The sequence below is a fragment of the Pyrus communis genome, chromosome 15 (genome assembly GCF_963583255.1).
Source record: "Pyrus communis chromosome 15, drPyrComm1.1, whole genome shotgun sequence".
NCBI lineage: Eukaryota > Viridiplantae > Streptophyta > Magnoliopsida > Rosales > Rosaceae > Pyrus > Pyrus communis.
Window position 1 is genome coordinate 12,538,064 of NC_084817.1, and position 26,466 is coordinate 12,564,529.

A 26,466-nucleotide genomic window follows, 5' to 3' on the forward strand; every position below is an offset into this window, starting at 1 on the left:
TTATGTGCATTTTAATTGCTGATATGAATGATTGTTGTACTTATTAGCCCCCACTTATACTTATGTAATATTAGTGGATTCTATTTAAAGCAGGCTTATAAAATTGGATCCATATCAAAAGACCCCAATTTTTCAATAATGGGTCATAATATCAACCTATAACCCATGCTGGCTCTGCCATTGATTTCGTTGGTTAGAATCAATGTCAAAGTGAAATCCAAGCTTGGTTTGTTTGTAAATTTCCGTAGTTGGAAAAATAAAAAAGCAATTTGCACAACTAGTTTACCTGTCTGCTAAGAAAACTGGTGTCAAATATCATCTACTTACATCACGCATCGTTCAAAGTTTCGCTTTTGATTACGTTTTAACTGACATTTTCTTGCTATTTGAGACCCCAACAATCGAAAGGCGAAACAGAAGAGCTCGGTTCCTTAACGATGCAGTTATATCACCATCCTTACTCATTGGACAGCCAAAGAGTGAGGCTTGCTTTGGAGGAAAAAGGCATTGATTACACATCCTTCCATGTCAATTCTGTGACAGGCAAGAACATGGATGCTTCATTCTTCAGGATGAATCCGAGCGCAAAACTTCCGGTTTTCCAGAACGGGCACCATATCATTTACAGCACCATCGAGATCATTCAGTACGTTACACACTTCACTAACACTCTCTGATCGATTTCAGAATTCACTTCAGATTTGTACCAAAAGAGCGAGCAAAACATGGTAATGAACAGCGGTCAAGTATACTGCCCTCGACATTTTTCTCTTTTAATCTTCATGCCAACAACTAATCTCTATTTTATAAAAAAAAATAGAAATCTCTTCCCTTAAAAGGCTTTCTGTTATGTTATATATCGAGTGTTGTAAATCCTCAGCTAGTTTGACACCATTATTCGAATATGGCATAACAACCTTTTAAAATGGGCGACTCCAAATTTCAACCAAAACACAAGTTTTATACGCCCGTAACGGGCAATCGGAGTTGAGCAATAATTTGATATCGAACTTCCCTTAAAGTAACTTTGTCACACCGCCACCTTGGTGTTCAAGTTGCACGGAACTTCATCAACAGCCGGTAACACAATAAACTAAGCAGATAACTAATTCAAAATTTAAAACTAAAATTGAACATCATGGAGAACATTAATTAAGTCATTTCATTTCTCTTAAAACATATATCACTATGAGAATGTTAAATAAAAATTGCTTACCTCTTCGAGGGGTGAGTCGACAGATGAATATTCGCAAGAGCACTTCACCATACAGGAGCAATTTTTTCATGAACTTCGACTCCGAGACTTGAATATCGAATAAATATTTAGATTAAATAAACCCGAAAAACAGAGGAAAAAGAATTGGGGAACACGTTGAATTATAAGGCAAATAAGCTTAGCAGCCTCACCCTATGAAAGAATGTTGATTAATGGTGTTGTGGATGCTGATTGACATTGGCATAATATGAACTCCTATGCTCATTCGCTACATTTCCTACACCTATGCCGCCGTTTGTTCTACCTCCAGAGTTGTTTCCGTTGCACCCCAACCCATTTCTGTCGCCGAAAGATGGCAGTCCAAATTTTGTATTATTATTATTATTCCAGTACTTCTGCTGCTTAAAGTATCTCCTTCCCAAATCATTTGAGAATCCTCTCGGTCGCTTAGATGTATATTGGTTGTTTGCACATGGAATGCTATACTCTGCCTGATTGGCACCGGTTGTGCCAGGAATGCTTTCATTAGAGAGAGATGTTGCAGGAACGCACCTGTCATGTTTTCCTTCCGCAGGCTGACTAACTGCCACATGATTGACGGTATGAGAAGGTGAAGGGCCTTTCTTCTGACGGGGAAACGAGGGCAATGGTGGAAAAGGATGAAAAGGTATCCCAGGAGCAACAGTCCATGTCTCTACAGTTTCAGCTTGGAGTGTCCCATATTGCTGCATGACAGATACGGGAATTCCGTATGAGACGGGCAAGTGAGAAACAAATTTCTCCTGTGGATGCCCTACCGCTGGGGCAGCACACCTCAAGGGACAAAGTGATGATGAAGCAATAGATGAAATCGCAGGGGCATCAAACCCAGGAGGAATATCGTCAAGGTTTATCTCTGTTCCATCATTTTGCTGACAGTTACCATGCACACTGCTGGAACAAGTTCCATCTTCTCCACTCACCCTCTCCAGAGGCAATGCCATTTCACCTATCCCAGGAGATGGACTAGGTGCTAACTGTCTACACAATCCAGACTCACTCTTCTGTTCTTTGTTCTGAAGTAAACTTGAATCTGGGTCTGCCTGTTGATCCCATCGGCTTTTACGCTTGCGAACTTTTGTCTCACTGGTAGGGCAACCACCCAAACAAGGTGCGGAAGAGACCTCCTGGACACCTGTACTCACAGAAGTTGTTGAGACCATTGATTGTTTGGCACTATCTATAGCTTCAGTAGACCTTCCACTTTGATCACGCCAATTATCAAGTGATGCAGAAAATCTATTGCAGTCTGAACCTCTGTTAAATTCCATCTTGCTATCAATCCTGTCTACATAGCCATGTCTTCTGAAAGGTCTGGGAATCCACTTGTCTCGAAAATTCCGTGCTATTTGGTGGACCTGTAGAATCCTCAACTGATTCAGACTTGGAGGTTATATCCATTCGTCAATGTATTAAGCATCAACATGTGACAGAGAAGATCAAATGAAGCCCGCATAAGCAACTATTTCGATAAAGATGATAACAAACTAGATGATCAAGTAATCTAAGATTTTTCTAAAGTAGACCTGTCTGTCTTCGTGTTCCGTCAGTGACAGCATTGACTCCATAAAGCTGCAGAGAAACACAATTATCAGAAATAAGCAACATTACTAAGAGATAATATTTACTTGAATTAAGTTTGAGCACTGATATCAATTTGCAGGAAAAAAACTGAACAGCTGGAAGCATTCAACTGAGCCGAGTCTTCGGACCAAATATGTCACAAAGTTAAATGTTCCCAAAAATAGCACAGCAAAGAAACAAGATAATCCACAGTAAACCTGCCTTGTACAAAGCAGATCCATCATTAAAAGTGATTTATGTAAAAATTAGGTTAAAGATTCCCCAACCATGTAGTAACAATATCAGAAGTGCGTCCACACATAAACAACAAAGCAACTGGAAAACCTTTTCCAAATGATGCCATCAGTTCAATCCAAAACCAACTTCCAGTGTCAAACATGCCAACCCAACAAAGGAGAAAAAAAGAGCAAAGTGATTATACCAAATCAATAAACAAATTTAATGATGAAACAAATAATTACCTCTCCATTCCAGCACAGGGAGGACCTCCGGTAATATGATCCGATGTAAGTATCTGTTTCATAGCTAAATACTCTAGGACCTGCGAAAATAATATTAGTCAGCAGTATGCTGAATACCAAAATATTGATAAAGAATTGTTCTCTTTATCACATTTTTTCTTGAATCCCTGAAGGCACTCACAGAGAGAGAGAGAGAGAGCCAATACTTAAAACATGGGCAATTTTGTAGCTGGAGTTATAAAAAAAAAAAAAAAAAAAAAAAAAGAAAACAATACTATATAACTAAAACAGTTTTCAGTGCAAACACCTTCAGAAGCTTCCGGAGGATTGGTATCTTTTTGAAGTCTTCTCTGTATTTTTTCATTACATTGTGCAGCATTCTCAAACCTAAGAAAAAACAATATTCATCGATTTGAAGCAAATGGGGGCACAGTAAATTAATTCATTTGATACCAACAAAAGGGGAACCCATGCGACAAAAGAGAGGGTACGCACCATTTTTATTTATTACATCAATCAAAACCATCCGTGACTTTGTTTTCAAAAGCGCATCAAGGATCATAGAAAGATCTCGATTGCTGCAAAAGAGAAGAATGACTTTAATGGAGAACTGTTAACTAAACACTTCACCTCAATGACAATAAATGAAGCTTGAAAAGTGGCTAATACTACAACATAGGCAACAATATGAAGTAAAAAATTTCAATATACCTCTGAATTACTTCCCCACTGCCACTATCACCTGATACTGCAGTAAGGATCAGAAGCTTCAAGTAGCCTTTAGTGGAATCCTGTAAGAAATACCATGCATATATAAACTACCAATATAAGAGACAAAGGAGAAAAAGCTGTCAAGGGTAAATGCTTCACAAAGGCATATGCTTCAAAATGACATTGAAAAGAAATTGGGATGCAGTGTGCTCAATAGCAGAGAGACCACCACACATGATTTGACTAATAAAGCCAAACAATGAAAGGTGTATTATGATAATATACAGGCAGCTTCTCAAAAAAAAAAAAATAATATACAGGCACATAAATGCTCCAATAAATGCAGAATAGCATAATATATGACGAGGAATCCACAAAATGAAGCATATTAGCTTCCATAGCTACTACTTACTTTCCGTTTATTTATCCCTCCTTCGCCATCCAACAGCTCGTTAAGCTTCTCCTCAACTGCAACCATTTGCATCAAGCCTCAATCAATCAATGTATCCCTTACTTCTAACTTTAAAGAAAACAAGATGAAAAGAATCCCCAACCTGAACCTTCTGTTAATTGTTTGGGCTTGATAGATAGCACGTGAGATTTGGTGGCTGTCACTTGAATTTTGTTACCATTTGGGGTAATCTTCACTTTGCTTTTCTTCACAAAACTGGATGATTTGGAAGTTTTCACATTAGAACGCACTTTGGAAGGAACCTGTCCAGCTTCAATAGTACCAGACTTGGACTTCCTGTCACCATCAGATGATGATTTGCTAAGCACTTTTGTCGTAGTAGTCTCTAGTCTTTCAAAGGAATTTGAGGATTTTTCTGTATTCTCCTTTTCTCCAAAAATTTCCTGCTCAATAACAGGCATGGGTATACTAGCTACATCTTCTGTTTGTTGGGAAGCCTCAACTGGTTGGACAGAAGATGGTAATTTCTGTCTTGAGTGCTTCAATTCCAATGGAGAGTGTATGTGATAAACAAGTGAATCAGATCGATTCACAGACTCCTCTTTTTGTGTGGTATACTCCAATTCCCCAATAGCAATTATTGAATCATCAATTACTTTATTTGCAGGCAACGTATTGTCAGACCTATCTTCAGATACAGCATCTTCTGGAATCATCACGGGCTCCATATATTCTTCATCTGAATCATCTTGAACAATGACTTCAGTATCAAGAAGATCACCACCTATGTAACCCCGACATACAGATGAACCACAATGACATTTTTTGGCAGCAGCTCCGAAAACCCTTACATAGTTGTAGTCAAATGTAACCTCTTCACCCTGAAATACAGTTACATGGGTCAATATATACAGAACGGCGATTATGAACACACGGCATTGAAAAAGAAAAAATATAGCTAAAAATTACAGCTTCAGAAGCAAATGCAGGGAAATAGGCTGCTAGTAATAACCCAAAAATTCAAGGCGATTTTTGTTTTCCTTATGGATTATTTTAATTTTAGATCCTTTTTCACTTGAATTATATCTACAGAACACTAGTAATTGGACACTTGCTAAAAGGATAACTAAATGATTTGGCAAAAGGCTACCATAAAATATAATCTTTCCAGACAACTAGATTTAGACTAAGGACAGAAATGAAATTGTCAATTGTGTAAGAGCAATTGGTGAGTCGACAAGGGTGCTGAAATAATAAATTCTCCAAGAAGTGACCAGTAAAAAGTTTAACCCTAAAATTGCATACCACAGTGTAGATCTGGATTAATTTTCATGAATAGCATGCTTAAGAGTGGATATGATAAAGTAAAATCCCTAAAATGTATACACTACCCTGACCTAGGTCAACCTTCTATCTCCTACAGATTTCTAAACAGAAATGTCAGCAAATGCCGGTTCTATAGATGAATAAAATGCAACTTATAAGCAGCTGCCCTTAAGTCATGTTCAAATTAAATAGTATATAGTAAATAAACCGAAAACTCAAAACTGATTTTTCCGGCTCATAAAGGGTTGTAAGCCGTGTGAGTTACAGTTATGACTTATGGTGCAATTCAAGCATTCAAAACATTACGGGGACGAAAGTAATTCTGTAAGGTATAAGCATACCTTCTTTATATCTCTCAATGCAAATAGTCCTATACAAATCTCTCCATTCACCATCCACTGTTGAAAATAGAAATAAAAAAAAGTTTAGAAGGAAGAAACGAGTAAAAGTAAATTACCCACGAGCAGCTTCCCAAGGATTACACTTAAGCAACCAGTACGTAAAATGAGGTCATGTAATACATTACAAAAGAAGGAAAACAAAAAATCGAAAGCCCAATTTCAGATATAACTTTCCAAGGTAATAGGATAACTGAAATGGTTACTTCCAAATCTCATGTCCATACCCTTGCCCCTAAACTTCAGTCTTTACCATAGCTTGTACATACACAAAATGAATGTAATTGCAGAAAAGTGACTTCACCTTTTCTGTGCGACAATTAGGATCACAACTATGGTTAATGAAACGCCCCAAATTTCCCTTTGCACATGCATCTATTACCTGAAATAAAAGAACACTCATGAATAGCAAAATAAAATGCAACATTTTAGCAAGTTAAACTTCCACGCTAACAGCAAGTTTGCTGATAAAAGATCAGAAGGAAAAGGTAGATGTGAGCATAAATCAGGAAAGATATAAACCTCACTGCCATTCAATGTCATGAAGTAGAAATGTCTGTGACCCTTCACAGCATACTGTTTTTGTCGTGCCTCATAAGCATTTGTATCAAGCACCTGCTTATTAAAGGATCTTAGATACATATAATCATACATAACACAAGCATGCCAATATGCACAATCAAACACCAAAACCAACAATTAGAGCAGAAGAGCAAAGTTGAAAACACCGTGTAATGTTTTAATGCTTTAGCAATAATCAAATTTTACTTCTTTTTTGTTTGCATAACAATTACATAAGCCCTCACAGGAATCCGCCAATCCACTCATAGATCTGGACTAGAATTTGTTCTTCAAGATCAGCTCTCTCTGCTGAACTGAAGGAAGAAATAAGCTTTGTGCCTTATTCTATAATGTTGTTTTTGAGTTATCTCATAAATTGGTGAGTTTTCTTATACTCTAAAATCCTGCACAAGCAATGCATCAGTATACCACAGAAGAGTAATGGAAACAAAAACCTTGAGAGAGATTCAAGTGAGAGGCATAAACCAAAGCTGGGTAAAAACTAAAAACACAAACTTAGCTTTGATTACTGACCAAAATAGCTGAAATTTAAAATACCTATACTAGATTCACAACTGCATTAGCTAACCAAAGTTGAAAAGAGACTAAAGTTTGTCGATTTACCTCTCCAACATATTCAATAAGAAAATGCCCTTTAAATATATCCTCGAGCAACCTGAGCCCGAAACCCTTCTTTCCACTTCGAAACTTCTCTAGTTTGGCATATCGGCGTTTTTGGAACTGTGAACAGATACATTAACTAAAACATTTCATATATACAACAACACAAAATTTTCTATAATAAAAATAAAAAATACCTGCTGATTTGAACAAAGGTCTCTACATGGACAGGCTCCTCGAACACATTCAATATTAAGCATTCGATTCAGGCAATCATCTCCACAACCCAACTGGCCATCTGAAGGTGGTTTGCAATGGCAAACCATTATCTGAAAAATAATGAAACATAAACAAATTAGGAAAACCATGTACGCTGGTTTGAAAAGTCACAACATCATATTTTTACAGCAAAGGTTACTGATGAAGGCAGATTTATGATTAAGAGCCTTTGTAGACATTCATGCTTTTTTCAGATAACAGATGATAGGCTTTCAATATATAGGGTATGGTCAGCGGAATTCAAATATAATTTGGGGGCAGTGAGCCCCATGTCAGTTCCATATGATAGTTTCTATTCAACAAAGGCTTTGACCAGCAATGTATATGATACTTATCCAAGTGTGAGCCATTTCCCATATGAAATAAGTCCACTCGTTTAGTACTGTCACCAGGGAATTCAGAGGGTTACTCTTTTCCCCTCAAATATACTCAGATTGATTGCATGACAACAGACATAAAATACTAAATAATCAGGTTACGTAAAAACTTAAAGTCATGTATAAACCTCGTCAATATTCTGAGTTTTACGGCCACGGTGAAGGAACTGATTAGTTTTTATGCTTGCAACATTCTGTTGAGAAACTGCAAGGAATTGAAAGCAAGATAAGCATCAGAACTTTAATCCTCAGTATATGTAAATTTTGAATGTGTGTGAGCATGAACGCGCGTGTGTGAGAGAGAGAGAGACAGAGAGAGAGAGAGAGAGTATAAAAAGCTGAACCCAGTCTTATTCTATCACAAATAGATTGCACATGCCTGTTGGACGCCGACATTCCAATTCTTTGTACTTTGATCGGGTGCCGGATGCATTTTCATCACCTGAGGCATCTGATATATCCAACTCTGCGTTAATCTCAGAATTTGACTTCTCTTGAGGGATTGAGCAATCAGCAAAGGCTTCATCCTTGTTATCTTTACAGGTCCTTCAAGTTGAAATCAAACATTAATAAAATGAGGATAATATTAGATTTGAAGTCCATGGAATAATCTTAACAGCAGTAATATTTGCCATGCCATGCATACCCCATATAATATATTAGAGACTATAACTATACTAGGAACAAACCACACATTTCTCTACATTAATTATAAGTTGACAAAATTTAACTACGTCAAGGCATAAAGTAAGGACAGAAAATAAATCAATAAGCATTGCAATCAACAAAAATGATCATAATGGGTCAAATACCCCTTTATTTATAAGTAAACCAATGCCACTTAGCCTAATATATTAAACCATTGTTATAAATACAACATCAAAAGGCTAAATTCTAATGATCCTGCACAAACATTGGAAAACAATAACGAAATATATATCCTTAAACGGCTTCTACATGATTAAATGAAAAATGCATGGCTTACCATGTGCACTTTTGTTCATCTATAACATCTGCAAGTTCAGCTGGTATACGCCTCCATTTATGACAATCATCACAGAGCACCCAAGCATTACGAGGTAGTAAATAATGCTTATCTAAGTCAACAGGTACCATGTCCAAGTTAGGAACACCTATGCATTCAGCATCATTAACAGAGTCGGTTTTCCTATTGTTGTCCGCTAAGTGATCTCCTACACCATACATGCATGTAAAATCAGCTCAAGCGTGTATATATTTAACAAAAAAACAAAAAACAAAAAGTGGTATGATGAAGAGGATGACATGGTAATATATAGAAGACATGCTTAAACATTTTGTTAACATTAACAAACAAGTACCTGATTCTAGGAGACTTTCCACTTTGCATGAAACCTGATCCCCATCAGCCTTCATCATGACTTTCTTCTTGTTAGCAGACTTTTTCCTGTTTTCCGTCAGTCTATGAGCATTACCCTTCTTGCTTGCTGAGTCACAGCCTCTGGACCTGCCCTTGGGAGGCTTCAGTCCCTTAGATTTTGAGGATTGTGATTTTGGTAATCCTAAGCCCACATCAAGATTATCTGCACCCAGTTCCACTCTAAGAACATCTCTAGAAATTCCATGGTCAATTTCTCCTGACAAGCGCAGTGCTTCCAAAGATGATTCCTTTTCACTTGATGAGTTGCTTGAAGCATTTGCACAGGTGTATGAAGTGAGTATCTCACTAGGGGAAAAATCCTGACTCTGCCTGCACCCATCTTGTTCTGATTGCATTTCTTTATTCATGCTTGCTGAATACAGTTTATCACCTTCCCAAACACAATTTTTCGCATGAGGGACTTTATGCTTCTTATTTCCTCTCTTAAAGTCTCCAGAAGCAGCAAAAACATTGTCAGAAGTTAAAACATTACCATGAGAATCTTCTAGCGGTCTTGCCTCAACATCTGCATCTGGAACCATATTGATAATTTCCGAATCAGGTGAAGTTCCAGGATCTGTAAAGCTAGTCCCAACTGATCCTCCTGAAGATACAGCAACTGAATGAGATGGAACCCCACAAAAATTATCAATAACATCTTCAGCTGAATTCTCTGTGAGAACAACACTCTCCAAGTCCTTATTAGCCAGATTAACATCCATAACAGGAGCATCCAGATAAGTTCTATCCTCCCCAACAGTTGCATTTCTCCAATTACCCTCATTGCCATTCCCTTTTTTAACAGAATTTGCTGATGCTGAGGTATCAACAACCTCAGATACTGTGATGTAGAGAGAACTTTTACAGACATCTTTCCCCACTTTAACCTTCAAGCGAACACGATTAGTTGAAGCACGGCTTGTACCCCTAGACCCTTGTGAATTTCCACCAGCACCACTCTGATTCCGTTGTCCACTCCGTTTCTGTGATCCTTGATTCTTACCTTGACTGACCTCAAGCCTGTTACTCTCTTCAAAAGATTGTGTTACACTCCCTAATAGTCCCCATACAGAAGAACGAGCTGGTTTGGAAAGGCAGCTTCTCTTCCTTCCAGCAGCCTTGAAGACAGTGTCAAGGCTTCCAAGTGGTTGCAAATCTTTAGATGCGCTTCTGCCTTTCCTTGGGGCCCTTTTTGTCCGAGTCTTGCGACTTCGGCCACTCCTTCGAGAAGACAATGCTACAATGTCAGGACATTTGGTTTTAGCAAAACAACCAACTTTGACATTATCATTTCCTTCATGGTATTTCTCTCCAGAACGGTCAAATGAAATGCTAGAATCAACATTACCAGGGGAATCATTCTTATCTGGCACATCCACACTCTCAGAAGAGCCATTGTTGACAGTATCAAAAGATTGAAACAATTTCAGAGAAACAGACTTCTCATGAATACTGTAGGGGGATAGTCCACAAGAACATTCCTTCAGATTGGAGACCTTTTCCTCCATTAGTGATATCTGGGTGCCAATTTCAAACTTCATGTTGGTTGTAGCATCACTTTTCTGTTCCAAAAATTCTGTTACCCTTTCAGAAGACGCAAAATCAATAACCTTATCGTTCCTCAGGCCATTCTCTTGAGTGCAAACACTCGGTGAATCTGACACATGTGAACCTTCAAAGGCCCCCTGGCAACCCTCTGGAGGCAATATTTCATTAATATTGCTTTTCATAACAACCACCATATCAGTAGAGAGCCTACTGACACTTTTATCGGCAATCCCTAAGGTTTGACATGACTGCATAGAAACAGAGTTCTCAATAATGCAGTTGGAAGCTATTTCGGAGGGACCTTCCTTAGAATAGTGGACATCAACTTTTACAGAAGATATTTGCATGGGAATTACAGCCTCTACATCTGTCATTACATCACTGTTTTTTTTCAGAATGTCTATAGATCTTTCTACCAAGGAACCGTCAATAATTTTATCACTACTCTGATCATTCTGTTGGGCACAACTACCCAGTAAATCAGGCATATGTAAATCTTCCAAGGCCCTCTCAAAACCTTGCGGAGGAAATATTTGAGTGCATGTATCAACATTACTTGTCATCTCAACAACCTCTGTAGTTCTTTCAGTAGAGAGGCTGCTCAGACCACTAACACCACTATCGTCCATCTGCTCATTCTTACAGTCACAATTAGGCACTAAATCACATGCAAATGATACTTCTGAATGCATTTCAACATCTCGTGCAGGTGATGTCCTGTTGCACAAATCAGCTTCTATCCCACTGGAAACAACACTCTCCTTATACGCAGCTTCCAAAGAGGGACCAGCTAAGATGTTGAAACCCTTCTCTTCTTTATGGGGACTACTGCAAGCCTCCATTTCTGCTGGTTCTGAGGGAATTTCAACACCATGCAAAGGAGATACTGGTTCACAGATATCATTCTTTATCTCAAGATAAATGTCACCTTTCTCTTCCGTAACTTCCATAACCTCTTTAGAATAAAGAGAACTAAAACTCTTATCATCTCTCTGCTCATCCTGTTGGACACCATCTCCTGATGAACCAGTCTGACATATGACTTCCAAAGGGATTTCACAGACCCCAACTAAAGCAGCAGATCCATCCTCAAGTTGAGGCCCACCTTCCTTCAAGCACGTCCAGTCACTTTCGCTATTGGAACCGTTAACATTACTCTGACTCTCAGTCGAGCAACAGCTATTGAGCCTCCATTCTCCGCTCAATGTACTTCGCAATTCCAAATCACTGGCATTCTCACACTCACCCACCAAACCATCTCTATCAACCTTGCACGACTCTATAACCTCACCAGAGTTCACACAACCAACATTGTCATTCCTAGACAATCCCGGAGCCCCATCTGGTACACTGGCATGTTGAACATCTGAATAAAGTAAAGGCTCTAAGCAGGACGGCTGCTCAGGAACAGATTGCACCAAGATCTCTGAGCCCATCTGCTGCTCGGTGACATGCTCACACAAAAGACCCTCGACTAAAATCGAATTTCCACAAGCCATCCTATGTTAAACAAATTTACCCATTAACTCAAACATTATATAAACCACATATGATCAACCAAAAAAATAAAAAATTAAACCCCACAAAAAATTACCCCCTACCCAATACAATGCACCTGAAAATCAAACCCTAACTTTGCCTCCCATTCCCAATTAAAAAATTACATCAGCCAAAGAAGTCTGGGTCTGGGCACAGAGAGAACCCTAAAACCGCATTCCCTTGACTTCCTCTGCACAATCACAACCCCAAATCTCAATGGCAAAGTAATGCACACACTCAATACAAATGCTTAAACAAATCCACATATATACAAACAAACACAAAAATCAACACACATTAATCCAAAAAATAAAAAATAAAAATTATAGAACAGTAAAAAAAAAAAAAAAAAGGATAAACACAAACCTCTGTAGGAAGAAGAGACTGATACACGGAAGAGGCCTATTTTCTTCAATTACAGCAAAAATTGGTTTTTATAATATTTTCTGAAATTTTTGTATCTTCGTTTTCGTCTGCGAGAGATATAGAGAGAGAAAGAGGAGAGAGAGAGGGGGGAGGGAGGGCGGTTGGTGGTGGAGTTATTGAATAAGAAAACGGTTTATAGGAGGAAAAGGAAAACTAGAGAAGGCGGCTCCGATCGGAAGGACGACCTTTTATCAATTTTGATGGACGATTTTGCCCCCCTGTACTACGACTTCATTCTGTGCGGCTTGTGGGGTAGGGGGTTACAGGATTTTCTGTAGGATCACTGTTCCTGCGAAAAGGGTACTTTCGCCCATTCATGGGAGAAATTTTTCCAAGTGCCGGGAACACCATGACACATGGTGTTCCCTCACACATTAGGATTTGACATCTTGGATATCCTTCAATTTTATATTTCAATAAATAAATAAAACTAAATCCTAATGGGTGAGGGAACACCATGTGTCATGGTGTTCCCGGCACTTGGAAAAATTTCTCCATTCATGGAAACCGAAAACTATTTCTCAATTACGAAAACTCTCTTCTTTTTATTCCTCCAAGGGTTTTCTTTTTTCCTTGGAAAAGAATCTTGGGATTGGAAATGGTGGTTTATGTAACGATTGTCAATTATTGATATATGTATTTAGGTTTAAATGTATAGTTACTTTGAATGATGGTTGAGGAAGTTATAAGAATATTGTGTTTGTCAATTTGTGTTATAAGGTTGGAAGAATTTTAAAATCAGTTGTTTATAGGGCGATTGTTAATCATTAGTACATAAACGGTCTTTAATTGTTTATGTGTGGAGATTTCACAAGCATTAACCGTTAATTTGAATGACCGTTAAGGAAGTTATAAGAATATTCTTTGCTTTCATGTGATTTTAGGTTAGTGGAATCTTAAAATCAATTTTATAGGCGATCATTAATAATCAATGCATGAAGGATCTTTAGCCATTTATGTGCTTAGATTTCACATAATTAACCATCAATTTGAATGATAGTTGATGTCACATCCCGGTTCGGGGGTGACCACTTCCCGGGCTCGCTCCACCACCGTAGCACGATATTGTCTGTTTTGGGCCCCGACCATGTCCTCATGGTTTTGTTTCTGGGAACTCACACGAGAACTTTCTGATAGGTCACCCATCCTGGGATTGCTCTAGCCCCTTTCTCGCTTAACTTCGGAGTTCCTACGGAACCCGAAGCTAGTGAGCTCCCAAAAGGTCTCGTGCTAGGTAGGGATGGAAATATACATATAAGGATCACTCCCCTGGGCGATGTGGGATGTCACAATCCACCCCCCTTAGGGGCCCGACGTCCTCGTCGGCACATTACAACCAGGGTTAGCCTCTGATACCAAATTGTCACATCCCGGCCCGGGGGGGGACCACTTCCCAGGCCCGCTCCACCACCGTAGCACGATATTGTTCGCTTTGGGCCCTTACCACGCCCTCACAGTTTTGTTTCTGGGAACTCACACGAGAACTTCCCGATAGGTCACCCATTCTAGGATTGCTCTAGCCCCCTTCTCGCTTAACTTCGGAGTTCCTACGGAACCCGAAGCCAGTGAGCTCTCAAAAGGCCTCGTGCTAGGTAGGGATGGAAATATACATATAAGGATCACTCCCCTGGGCGATGTGGGATGTCACAGTTGAAGTCGTTATAAGTGTTACATTCCGTTGCAAAAATAATTGTACTTTATTCCAAACACTGTGAAATCACGAAAGTGCCCTTGGTGGGCTATGTGGAAATCCTATGCGGACATATGAGTCCTTTTGACTTTTACGTGTCCTTATGAACACGTTAGCGCAAATGACACGTAAATCGGACGTGTAACAAACGCTTTATCCGCAACTTGTATCAAGACAGCAGTGCGTTATCAGTATTGCTAGCTGCTGATTGTGGTACTATTAGTTTACTTGTTGGACTTGTTTAACAAGCAAGAAAGTTGGCCCATTTATTTTTCTATTTTCTAATTAAGATTAATGCCTAATTCATTTATTGTTTGGGCTTGACCCAAACTCAAATACACACAGGGAAATGACTTATTCTTTTAGAGTAGTCTCGTAGTGCTCGCCCCTACGAATGTGTGGACGCAAGCAGAACAAAATTCAGAGTTACAAAGAAGATTTTATGAAATACAAATGTAAAGGCAATTTGGTAATTTCACAATTTGTTTGGAAATGTTTTATGTTATGTCTCTATGTCCCCCCATCTTTTTCCCTCACACTGCTTAACTCTTTCTCTCTCTCATTTCACTCATTTTCTCTCACTTTTTCCTTATTCTCCCCCACTCTCCCCCATCTCTTTGTCGTTCAACCTACCCTAAGATTAGACCAACGCCACCACCACCTTTCATCGGCTACCAACCACCAAAACATCATCACATTCACCATCACTATTCCATGAACTTAAACCTGAGTTTCGTTTCACGAAAATCCACGCCCAAGCACAGGCTTGAGGAAATCCGGTGAGATTCCGAGTTTATTTAGCCATTTTTCGGCCTCTCTAGCCACTTCTTTGACCTGGGTAAGTGAAAATCAAACTTTCGTTCATTTATCTTCGTTTTGATACAATTTTGAAGTAAATTGGTTAAGATTTGAAGCTAAACAAAGTGATTGAGTTTCCCGGCCATTTCTACGTTTCGGTGGATTTACAACCCTGAACCGCATCGACCTCACCCGACGACCAAGTACCAAGTTGACGACCCAACCTGTTTTCGAGTTTAGGTCAGTGCCGAGCTCAAGCTTCACGTGATTGCAGTACTACAACATAAATTATACACACAACTTGTTCATATAGTTATTTCTGCATGACTTGTGTGCTTACATGATCTGATAAGCAATGACTATTTGTTATCACTATTGTTTTTATTGTTCTGTACCCATGTCCTTTTATTACTACATTTGTTGGGTACTAAACATTATACATATGAATAGTAAATTATTTTGTGAAACTATACACGTTTTATAATGGAGGTTTACAACTTTTACAAAAAAACAACGGTTTTACAAAAGTTTGCTTTCCGACCCACTCACATTTTTGTCTCACCCTTCCAGGACTAGCGACGGTGTTCTTGTGGCGAACGAAGATTAGTGACAATTACTTTTCACCACTTCTGACAATGTAGGAAGTCTTTTTCTTTAATTGTATAAATATCCATCCTACCATGGATGAAAATAATTGTTATTTTATGCTACACTCATACTTATGCTCTGACACTATGTATTGTAATTTGGGTTCTAACTTGCCCACTAAGTACTCTTACTTTAATTACTTTTTGTTTTTTTTGTTTTTGTATAACTAATAATGAAAAATAATAATAAGACACATCGTACCTTGGTACATGCCACTTCTGTGATGTAGAACTCAACCTAGACCTTTTTTCCATCACCTTTGTATCTTTCAAGTTATAGGGTATGACTAAATAGGTAAAGTGGGTAAGGATTTATGTGGGTGATTGTCTCATCCAGTATTTTTAGAATTTGTGTTAATGTTACTATTTCAGTCCTTTTTTATTTTTTATCTAAAGCCTTTTAGCCATCCCATTTTTTATATTAGTTACGTACTTAATTGAGTGAGGATCCTCGCCAGATCCTCTTTGTGAGGATCTCGGGGATCCTCTGATCACATCCGTTCATTGTACATCGTGCGGCCAGTTTTTGTCAAGTACTATTTATATTCAATTTTAAATAAAAAATTTAGAATGAGTTCTGACCGCACGATGTACGATGAACGGATGTAATTGAATGATCCCCATAATACTCACAAAGAAAATCCAACAAGAATCCTCCTGGTACCTAATTATTTGTGACACTACGTATGCACACCTTTTGGTTAAGCCATGCATGCTTTCACTTCCTGCACACTAAAGAGTAATTAAGAACTAAGATCGCCATGACACCATGTCCTACACATTTGTATCATAATCTTGATAATGAAACACGTGTCATCGTCCAAGTCATTATAGTATACCTCTTCGACATTAGTTTGCCACCTCAAAAGCTTGGTATACTTGGTGGAAGTGTCATGTATATTATTTCCATGATTCAACACCTAGCCATTTCGTGTCAATTACTTATATGTGGATTGACACCTCCTACTTGCCAATCAGATGAACCAATCTTCCATATATATATATTTTTTATTATATTTTTACTTAGCCATTAAGATTTGTAGCCGCTATGGATTCCTATAAATAGGAGATCAACTCCATTTGTTTTTCGAGCAGAAGCTAGCATGCTTTGGGGAGAGAGAGAGAGAGAGAATGAGAGAGAGATACATACATATATATATATATATATATATACTTGGCATTTGTGTCATGTTTCTTGTGTTCGTATCGTTTTCATGTCACATACCCTATAGCTTAACTGGCCATGTCGTGTAATACACGTTAAAGTAAACGGGTAATATGACCCGACCCGAAATCGACCCGTTAATATTATCAGGTAATATGATCCGACCTGCTACCCGTTATGTCACATCCTGGCCCGGGACGGATCACTTCCCGGGCCCGCTCCACCACCGTAGCACGATATTGTCCGCTTTGGGCTTACCATTCCCTCACGGTTTTGTTTTTGAGAACTCACGAGCAACTTCCCAGTGGGTCACCCATCATGGGATTGCTCAAGCCCCCTTCTCGCTTAACTTCAGAGTTCCTACGGAACCCGAAGCCAGTGAGCTCTCAAAAGGCCTCGTGCTAGGTAGGGATGGGAATATACATATAAGGATCACTCCCCTGGGCGATGTGGGATGTCACACATTAAGAAAAATATATTTAAAATCAAGAAATAATGAAAATAAAAAGCATAATTTGACCCAGAAAAATGTAAAACATAATACTAAATTAGTATATACATACTAAATTTCGAAGTTGATCCCTTCACCAAAGTTGTAAAGCCTGTCATTATGAATGATTGTTTATATATATATATATATATATATATATATATATATTTTAACATTTTTTACACTTTTACAATAATTGTTATTAATTTTATTAAATTTATTAATTTTCCACTCAAATAAAAACACTATTTATGAGATTTGGAGGGTTTAAAAATCTAAACAACTATGTAACCATCGTCTAAGCATAGAGGATTCAATTACAAGCGTTTATATATGCTTTCACATTTTTCAGACTTATACATTAATGAATAAATAAAATATTTATTTTGAACGCCCTTAAAAATACTATTCATGAAGGTTTGTATGGTTTTAAAAATTAAAATGATAATGTACCCATCCTCAAAGCGTAGAAGATGCGATTACGAGCGTTTGCATATTTTTTCACATTTTTTGCACTTGTAAATTAATTATTATAATTTTTTTAATGTGTTTTGTATTTTTAAATTACTTGATGTTTTTATTTTTAATGTGTTTTATAATTTTTAATCTCACTTTTTGCATATAGTATACTATAAAAATAAAAAAAAATAAATAAAACTTAAATTTTTTAAATTTATATCAATAATAATACAATAATAACTAGTAAACAATAGATACATATCCACTATATCTATTGTATTTTATGGTAAGTTTTTTTAGTAGTTAAAAAAATTAAAATCATCAAAATAATTGTTTTCTTATCGTGTCGAAACAGATTACCCGTGTGTCACTCTTGTGTAAACCTGTTAAGGACCTATTATTAACAGGTTCTTATCGTGTGACCCAATAACGACCCGATTAGTTATCGTGTTGACTCCAAACCCGTTATTTTTGTGTCGTTTACGTGTTGTATTAACGGGTCGAGTTAGGAATTTCCAGGTCTATATATGTGTGTGTGTGTGTGTGTGTGTGTGTGTGTGTGTGTGTGTGTGTACATGTTTATTTGGATAGAGATTAGAAAAGAAATAGGGTGGAAGAAATACATGGTGATTTAGGTGTGATCAAGGAGTTTGTTCAAGTACTTGGATTCTAGCTATTACGGTAGTGATGTGGATCTTCGTTTTAGCTTTGGAGTTCAGGTAGGGGAAATATGGCAGACCTTGATGGAAATTGATTTTATTAATTTTCATGAAATAATATTCTTGATTTGTTTGGTTGATTAATGTCACATCCTGGCCCGGGGCGGATCACTTCCCCGGCCCGCTCCACCACCGTAGCACGATATTATCTGCTTTGGGCTTACCATTCCCTCACGGTTTTGTTTTTGGGAACTCACGAGCAACTTCCCAGTGGGTCACCCATCATGGGATTGCTCTAACCCCCTTCTCGCTTAACTTCAGAGTTCCGATGAACTCCAAAGCCAGTGAGTCCCAAAAGGCCTCGTGCTAGGTAAGGATGGGAATATACATTTAAGGATCACTCCCCTGGGTGATGTGGGATGTCACAATTAATGTGGTTGGATATTTATTGGCTAATTGCTTCAATTGAGTGTTTACTTGTTATTGATTATGGAATTATTGCCGAAATGCTATTCGTTGAGAATATATTGTGATACTTGTGAAAGATGAAATAACTTTATTTGTGCATCACTCATGTTGATGTTGTGACGACCCGTCCCTAATTACCCATGTAATTTTCTCCCAGAGTGTGCAAATAGACATTTATGCGCTTGTGGGAAAAGTGCCACGAACGTGGTTATTTGGCTTGAATTTGTTTGTCTTGTTATCGTAATTCATCATTACTCGTTGTTATGATCACGTTAGCGCGAATTAGACCCGAATCGGATCTATAACGAAAAAGTTACGCATAGTTAAAGTACGTTAACAACGGGTAGAGTTGTACACACGCATGTTAATTTATCACTGTTGGAAACACTGTTTTTGATAAGGTGATGGATTTTTGTGTACGACTTACTGTACAAAATCTAAAAACCTTATTGTTTTTCTTCTTTAAAATTGACCCGTGTACCATTCCCTTGACCAATCAGTTCATTTTCTCAATTTTCTCACCCAATTAGATTTTCTTTCTTTTCCACCAATCATATCACTCTTTCTCCTCTCTACCCAATCAAAAAGCTGTCTCTCTCTCACATTCTCCTTCTCTCACTCCCTCGTCTGTGACTCTCTCCCCTCTGCAGCACACACACATACACACCATAATCAAAACTTGTAGATCGAACCCAAAAACACCACCATCACACTTATCTCAAACCTACGAACCTAGCCGTACAAGCTGACTCGAAAATGATCGAGTTTTGACTCGTCAACTCGGAAGCTCGGACTCGATGGGTTTTACTTCGACGTGTTTCCAGCCGTGTTGCACGATTTTGGGAGTCTTGGAAACTTGTAGGTGACTCCCTGAGGCCATTAGCCTAGTCTTGAAATGGAGCCGACGAGGAGACCTTCGGGTTTGAGACAATGAAAGTAAGGCCAAGAGTGTCGAGTGGATTTTGATCCATATCTGTTCACCTTTTAGACTTTTAAGAGGTAAAATCTTATTCTCCTCTCCTCGGGCTTCAAATGCATACAATGTTCGTAAAAAATGGTTGAAAATTGAAGAAGTTATGGTGTTCTGAAAATTTTCCAGAAATCGACGAGATTTCCCCAGTTTTCGAAGAACCAAACGGCGGAGGAAGACTGGAGAAGAAATGGAATATTTCATTAAAATTAACGAAATATTCCGTCAGATTCTGACGGAATATTCTCTGGAATCTGTTAGCTTTTGTTAGCGCGTGCTTGCTGTGGCCCGCGCATGTGGCCATGTCTTGGTGGCGCATGAGGTCCACCGGCCGGTGTGTGCTTGACATGTATGGGTCCGCGACATCGAGTAGAACATTTTCATATATTTAAACCCTTTGTTTGAGCAAACTATGGGTGTTTTTCCTAGTGTCTTTGTGTATGTGTTAATTAATTAATTATTTTAGTTATTTTATATATAGGAGAAAATTATCCTGAAGAAGTACGAGGTCAAGTGAGGCAAAGAGGCTACGATCCGACCACGTATCAGTGAGTAGGCATTTGTTTGTATATATATGATATATAAAGTTTTATAGTTTCCACAAATGCTTTTGAATTGATTCATGCCTATTATGCCATGATTAAATAATGTTATAAGAAATGTTGTACTGTTGTGAAATGCTAAAATAATACTATGGGATGTGAAAGTAAGTTTATTATTATGTCAACTAGAATTATTGAATCGTTATGGCATGCTTATATTTATGTAGTCTGCTCATCATTGTTGCACCCGATGTTAGTGCTTGCCCAGGGCCAGGGCTAGTCCTTGTATGTTCATATCCGCACCGCACATTCGCCTTGGATCCAAGTAGGTGCCTGTCATGTCATACAGGTTGTAATAGGCAACTCCGACACCTTGTCGTACAAGTTGCAATAGGTAACTCCGACTCGTATGTGACCGTGAATAGCGTCAGTCTTCACGTGAGCGTATATTATGATTACACCCAGTCTTGTCGTACATGTTACATTAGGCAACTCCGACTTGTGTGCTAACATAGATTGATGAGCATCAGTTCAGTTGTACATGTTGCATTAGGTGACTCCGACTTATGTGCTAGCATAGATCGATGAACATCTGATTTTATTATGCTGTTGTTGAGATATTGTGATTGGCATATTTCTGGAATTATTGTTGATTTGCATTTGAATTCATACTTATACGTAGTATGATTTTTTGGAAACTATACATGTTTTATAGCAAGGGGTTAGCATGTTAAGAAAATAAATGTGTTTTATAAACCTTTGTTTTTGCCCACTCACCCTTCTGTTTTTTGCCCCTCTAGGTCTTAGATAGCTGAACTCTCTGTGCCATACAAGGAATCTCTGACAGTTCTGACATACCCTTAATAAATGTAGGAACTGATTCCGGTTGTGTATTAAGTACTTAACTAGTTTCAACTGCACACTCTTTTGTCATCTATGCTCTGAACATTTGTGTTTTATAGGTTCTTCCCGCTACTGCGCACACACTTTATTAGCTTAAATAAATCCTAGTTTCGATTTTAATTTATTCACATTTTTACATCACTTACATTTTGGTTAAGTCACCTTCGGGTGACGGCCAGCATGCCTCGAGGTCTGGGTGTGTTAGTTTGGTATCAGAGCATAGGTTTTGGCAGTCCTGCATTCCTCATATGTGCTATAGGTCCTAATAATTTTTTATTTCTTATGTCATAACCATACCACCTCGTAGAGCGCCACCTGTTCTTTGTGAGACTAACTTTCCTGATTTTGGGTAACTCGGTGAGGTGATCACTAGCGCCATTCAGTCCACACTTCGTCTTCCCCAGAGGACTACCCTAGAGACAATATCCCATCTTCAGATAAATAATTTTTTTGGCAATAAGGGACCTGAGAAACCGAGGTTTGGATCGACCATGTTGAGAAGACTTTCTAAGTTATGCAACGACAGGGGAATCTTCTAGATGAGAGATGAGTTGTGACAGCAACTTGGTTCTTTCGTCTGGGAGCTGGATCATGGTGGGCTTAGGAGTCACGCTCGTTGTTTGCTCAAGATGCCATAAATTGGGATGTTTTCAAGCGTCTATTTGAGGCTAGATTCATACCTTCGGAGTACAAGGATCGAAAGAGAGAAGAATTCACAGAGTTGAAGCAAGGTAATATGTCAGTCACAGAGTACCACCGAAAATTCATTGAGTTGTCCCGTTATTGTCCCGAGATCACTAGGAATCCTAGAGAGATGCTCCATTATTTTAAGAAGGGGACTAGTAAGCGACTACATTCTTTGGCAACCTCTACTCCATGCTCTACCTACCAAGAATTGTTTGAGGTTCTGTTTCGCATTAAAGATTCTGAGAATGCTCCTGATGATGACGATGATGAAGAGGGTAATAATAATGACCAGAGGAATAATAACAGGGGGCAGTCATCATTTGGTCCTCGAATGACTCAAATTTTCAAGAAAAGCCGTAATAGTTCTGGATTGTCGAGCAATGGTTCAAGTTCCAATACATCGTGAAGGGCGGCAATTCAACCGGCCGTTCACGTTTTCAGAATCAGATGAACCTTAGCAATTCTGGTTCTTGACTCTGTTGTAGATGCAATAACCGTCATTTCGGTAAGTGTAAAAAGGGAAATAGTGGGTACCTACCAACAAACAGGTTAGGGTAGTGCTTTCCACTACCAATACGATGTAGCCTAGTATCCAGGAGGAGTGTATTAATACCCGCTAAATGTTCCTTATTACCATGGTGGCTATCCGCAGTACCAGGGGTTATACGTCGTATCAGGGTGGCAGAGCGTAGTGGTATGCTGGAGGACAATACTAGAATGTTGATGTAGCTTTCAAGAGTGGCGGCTCGACTAGGCAAACTAATCAAACCAACCAAGGTCAAGGTAATCAGGGACACGACAACCAGGTAAATAGGGATCAAGGAGGCAGACAACAAATGATGCGAAATATATAAGCACACAAATTAAAACCCTCTTTTGACAATTGTAGTATATGTATAAGTAGGGATCGTTCTAAACCGGGGATTAGGAGGGATTGCTAAATCACTTGAAAACTGACTAAAAAACGTAAAACAAAGGTTAAAACACTAAACTAGACTCAAAGAATGCAAAACTAACCACTAAAACAAACCAAAATACTCAAAACAGCAACAAAACACTCAAAACTGCCTTAAAAACACAATCTGGAAGGGAGGCTACGGATTGAAGGGAGAAGAAAGATGGAAGGGTGGCTGCAGCAGAGAGTGTTTGTGGCTGTAAGATGAAAAGAAGGAATGAAAAAATGATCCTAGGGTGCGGCTAAGTGGTGTAATATATAGGGTTTCAGAAAATAAAACCCTAGCTTATTTTTATTAACTAAAATTAAGTCAAAGGCTGCTAGAATTAGGAAATTAAATCAGAAATTAAAAGGGAAGTGGCTGCAAGGTGCGGCTAGGGTTTAGTTTAGGAGAGGAGCATGTGTTTAATTGAATAACCTAGGACAAAATTGCCCCCCCTTGCACGGCAAGGGAAGGTGAGAAAGGGAAACCCACGGCAAAGGGGTTTAAGGGGGCTAGGGCCTTTGTTTTGTGTCCTAAAGTGCCTACAAGGCCTTCAAAGTGGCTAGAAAATACGGACGTTTAAGATTAGGAAAGGTTACCAAAACGGGAAACCTAGGGTTAACTTTCCTACTTCAAGTAGGAATCCTTGTTGGAGTAGGAATCCTTGTTGGAGTAGGAATTCATCGTTGGAGTAGGAATTCATCGTTTCTTCAAGTCTTCAACTCATTCATTCCTCTTTTGCTCCAAAAGACTCCAATTTGCATCTTTTTGCACACTTTGGCCTTATAATCTGAAAATACACAAAAGTGACTTTAAACATTAAAATAACTAAGGAAACAAAACATAAATGCACGAGAACAAGCTAATTAAGTCGCATGAATATGCTCCTATCAAATTCCCCCACACTTAGCTTTTGCTAGTCCTCGAGCAAAACAAAACAAAACAACTAAAGAAAACAAGACGAAACAAAACAATCAAAACATAACCTAAACCTTTCAACGTTTGCCTCAGGGATTTCCAATGAAACATGACATGTCAAAGATCATTACTCACATAGCTTTTAGTCTTCCTTCCCCTCGAGCACATACTTAATCACAGTCACCATTCACTAGTTCACATTTAATCAATTAAAACACATTTTGAATGTAGTAACATGCCTTAGAGAATTCCCTCAATTCCTCACTAGTTATGCACTCAATTTTCACTCAGATTTTCTGACTACACACCCTACAATAGTTATATGTGAGAAGATTGATGTAAACATGAACGACTAGTACTCACATACGTTATAACAAAGAGAGCAATTTCTGGAGTAATTAAACATGTTTAGATATGATCTCATGAATGGAATGCTACTACTTAGATGCGAGAACCAGTGACACCATATGCTCATACCAAATTCAAACTCCACAATTGAAATGCACAACACTCAAGATAGAAGTCAAGGGTTGTAACGGGGCTTGGGGTATTGGTTAACAAGGAAAGATAGGGATAAACAAAAGTTCTTTAAGCAATAGCAAGCAAAGTAATGAAATTGAGACTTAGAATTCACTTGGACTGCAGAAATCAACTTTTAGACATAAAGGGAAGATTCAACCAACTCTTAGGGCCTAATTCATTGTTTTGGACCCTTACTTCAACAAACAATACTTTTCAACTCTTTTTCATTTTTTTTTCTCTTTTTTTTTTCTTTTTTTTTTCTTTCTAGCCGTGCCTATGGCACATAAACTCACATCAATAATCCTTCCCCTGCACTTATTTTCTGTAACACATTAATCAAAAGGAATTCAGTCATGCTTACTATGCTTCAAGAACAAGGGTACGGATGGTCGTAATCTAGGCTAGGTGAGGATGATATGGGTTAACAAAGAACATGGGCTAACACGGCTATTTGGCTTCGATGGTGGTCACTACACAACTTCATCTTGAATATGTGTTATGCAATTCAATAACATGCTTTGAATGAAATGGGCATGAGTTCTAGCATTTAGAACTAAGTGATGAAACGCCTTCTAAGTAGTAACCAAGCAAAGAATAATGAGATCATGCAACGACTTTAGAAAACAATGATGCACAGATTATTACTCTCCAAATAACGTTTAGGCTCAAGTCTCACAGGGATGTAGCGTTAGTTTGAGTTCATTCCTTCAAGCATGTTACAAAAACTAATTTTCCTTTGTGATTACATGTGAATTCGTAAACTATAACTACAACCAAGCATAAACCAAAGAGTATATCAAACGTCCAGCCATGTTTGTAACTTTCTTTAACCATCATGCAATTAAAAACCAAATCCTCATCATTGTGTTGGAAGGTAACCTACGACACAAACAAACACACAAAAACAACTCTTTTTGGGTTTTTTAAAACAAATTTTCAAATTTTTATGGGTTTTTCGGATTTTTAAGTCAACACACACTAAAACACTCTGAAATGGCTTAAAAACACTTAAAAACAGCTAAGAACAACATTGGAAGTTATGGGTGATAAAATCCCACGAATTTGCATCAACAACATTAGTTACCCCCCCCCCCCCCCCACACTTAAATCAAACATTGTCTTCAATGTTTCAAGCCTAAAATCACATCAAACAAAAGAAAACACACAAACAGCAACTAAACACACTAAACATGGCAGAATGTAAATAACAAAGAGAAGAGGTTAGGGACGCAAATCTGGTTATGGAGTGTAAATGCCATCCTCTCCTTGGTGATTGCATGGGTTGCCTCCCACGAAGTGCTTGCTTTAACGTCTTGCAGCCGGACGATGGTATGCTTATGCCCCATTGGAGCCCACGGCATGCAATGGGATCTCTTCCACAACATGCTCAACAAAGTTCTCGTAGTAGGGTTTCAACCTATGGCCATTCACCTTGAATTCTTGTCCAGTTTTCAAACTTTGTATTTGGACTGCACCATGCACAAAAACATTAGTGATAACAAATGGACCAACCCACTTAGAACGTAACTTACCGGGGAATAACCGAAGACGGGAATTGAATAACAACACTTTCTGCCCGATTGAGAAGGTTTTGCCTCTAATCATCTTGTCATGGACGACCTTGGTCTTCTCTTTGTAAATCCGGGCATTCTCATACGCCTCATGCCTAATCTCTTCAAGCTCGCTCAATTGTAGCTTCCTATGGTTTCCAAT

At 38.4% G+C, this 26,466-nt stretch overlaps 1 protein-coding gene across 2 annotated transcripts; it reads right to left on the minus strand.

The window, feature by feature from the left end:
- Window positions 1-958: 958 nt before the first annotated feature.
- On the minus strand, window positions 959-13,037 carry LOC137717379 (histone-lysine N-methyltransferase ASHH2-like). Of its 2 annotated transcripts, XM_068456739.1 has the most exons (19): window positions 12,838-13,037; window positions 9,326-12,432; window positions 8,971-9,178; window positions 8,365-8,531; window positions 8,114-8,190; window positions 7,527-7,658; window positions 7,333-7,449; window positions 6,670-6,762; window positions 6,452-6,529; window positions 6,091-6,147; window positions 4,566-5,304; window positions 4,424-4,479; window positions 4,012-4,091; window positions 3,796-3,878; window positions 3,608-3,687; window positions 3,301-3,380; window positions 2,782-2,827; window positions 1,408-2,613; window positions 959-1,303 (listed from the first exon to the last, which is right to left on the minus strand). In XM_068456739.1, the coding sequence occupies exons 2-18, from the start codon at window positions 12,429-12,431 to the stop codon at window positions 1,426-1,428; spliced, it is 6,387 nt and encodes a 2,128-aa protein (XP_068312840.1). In that variant the 5' UTR covers window position 12,432; window positions 12,838-13,037; the 3' UTR covers window positions 959-1,303; window positions 1,408-1,425. The 2 variants fall into 2 exon arrangements, with proteins under 2 accessions (XP_068312840.1, XP_068312839.1); XM_068456738.1 differs by having other exon boundaries at window positions 959-2,613.
- Between the last annotated feature and the right edge of the window lie 13,429 nt (window positions 13,038-26,466).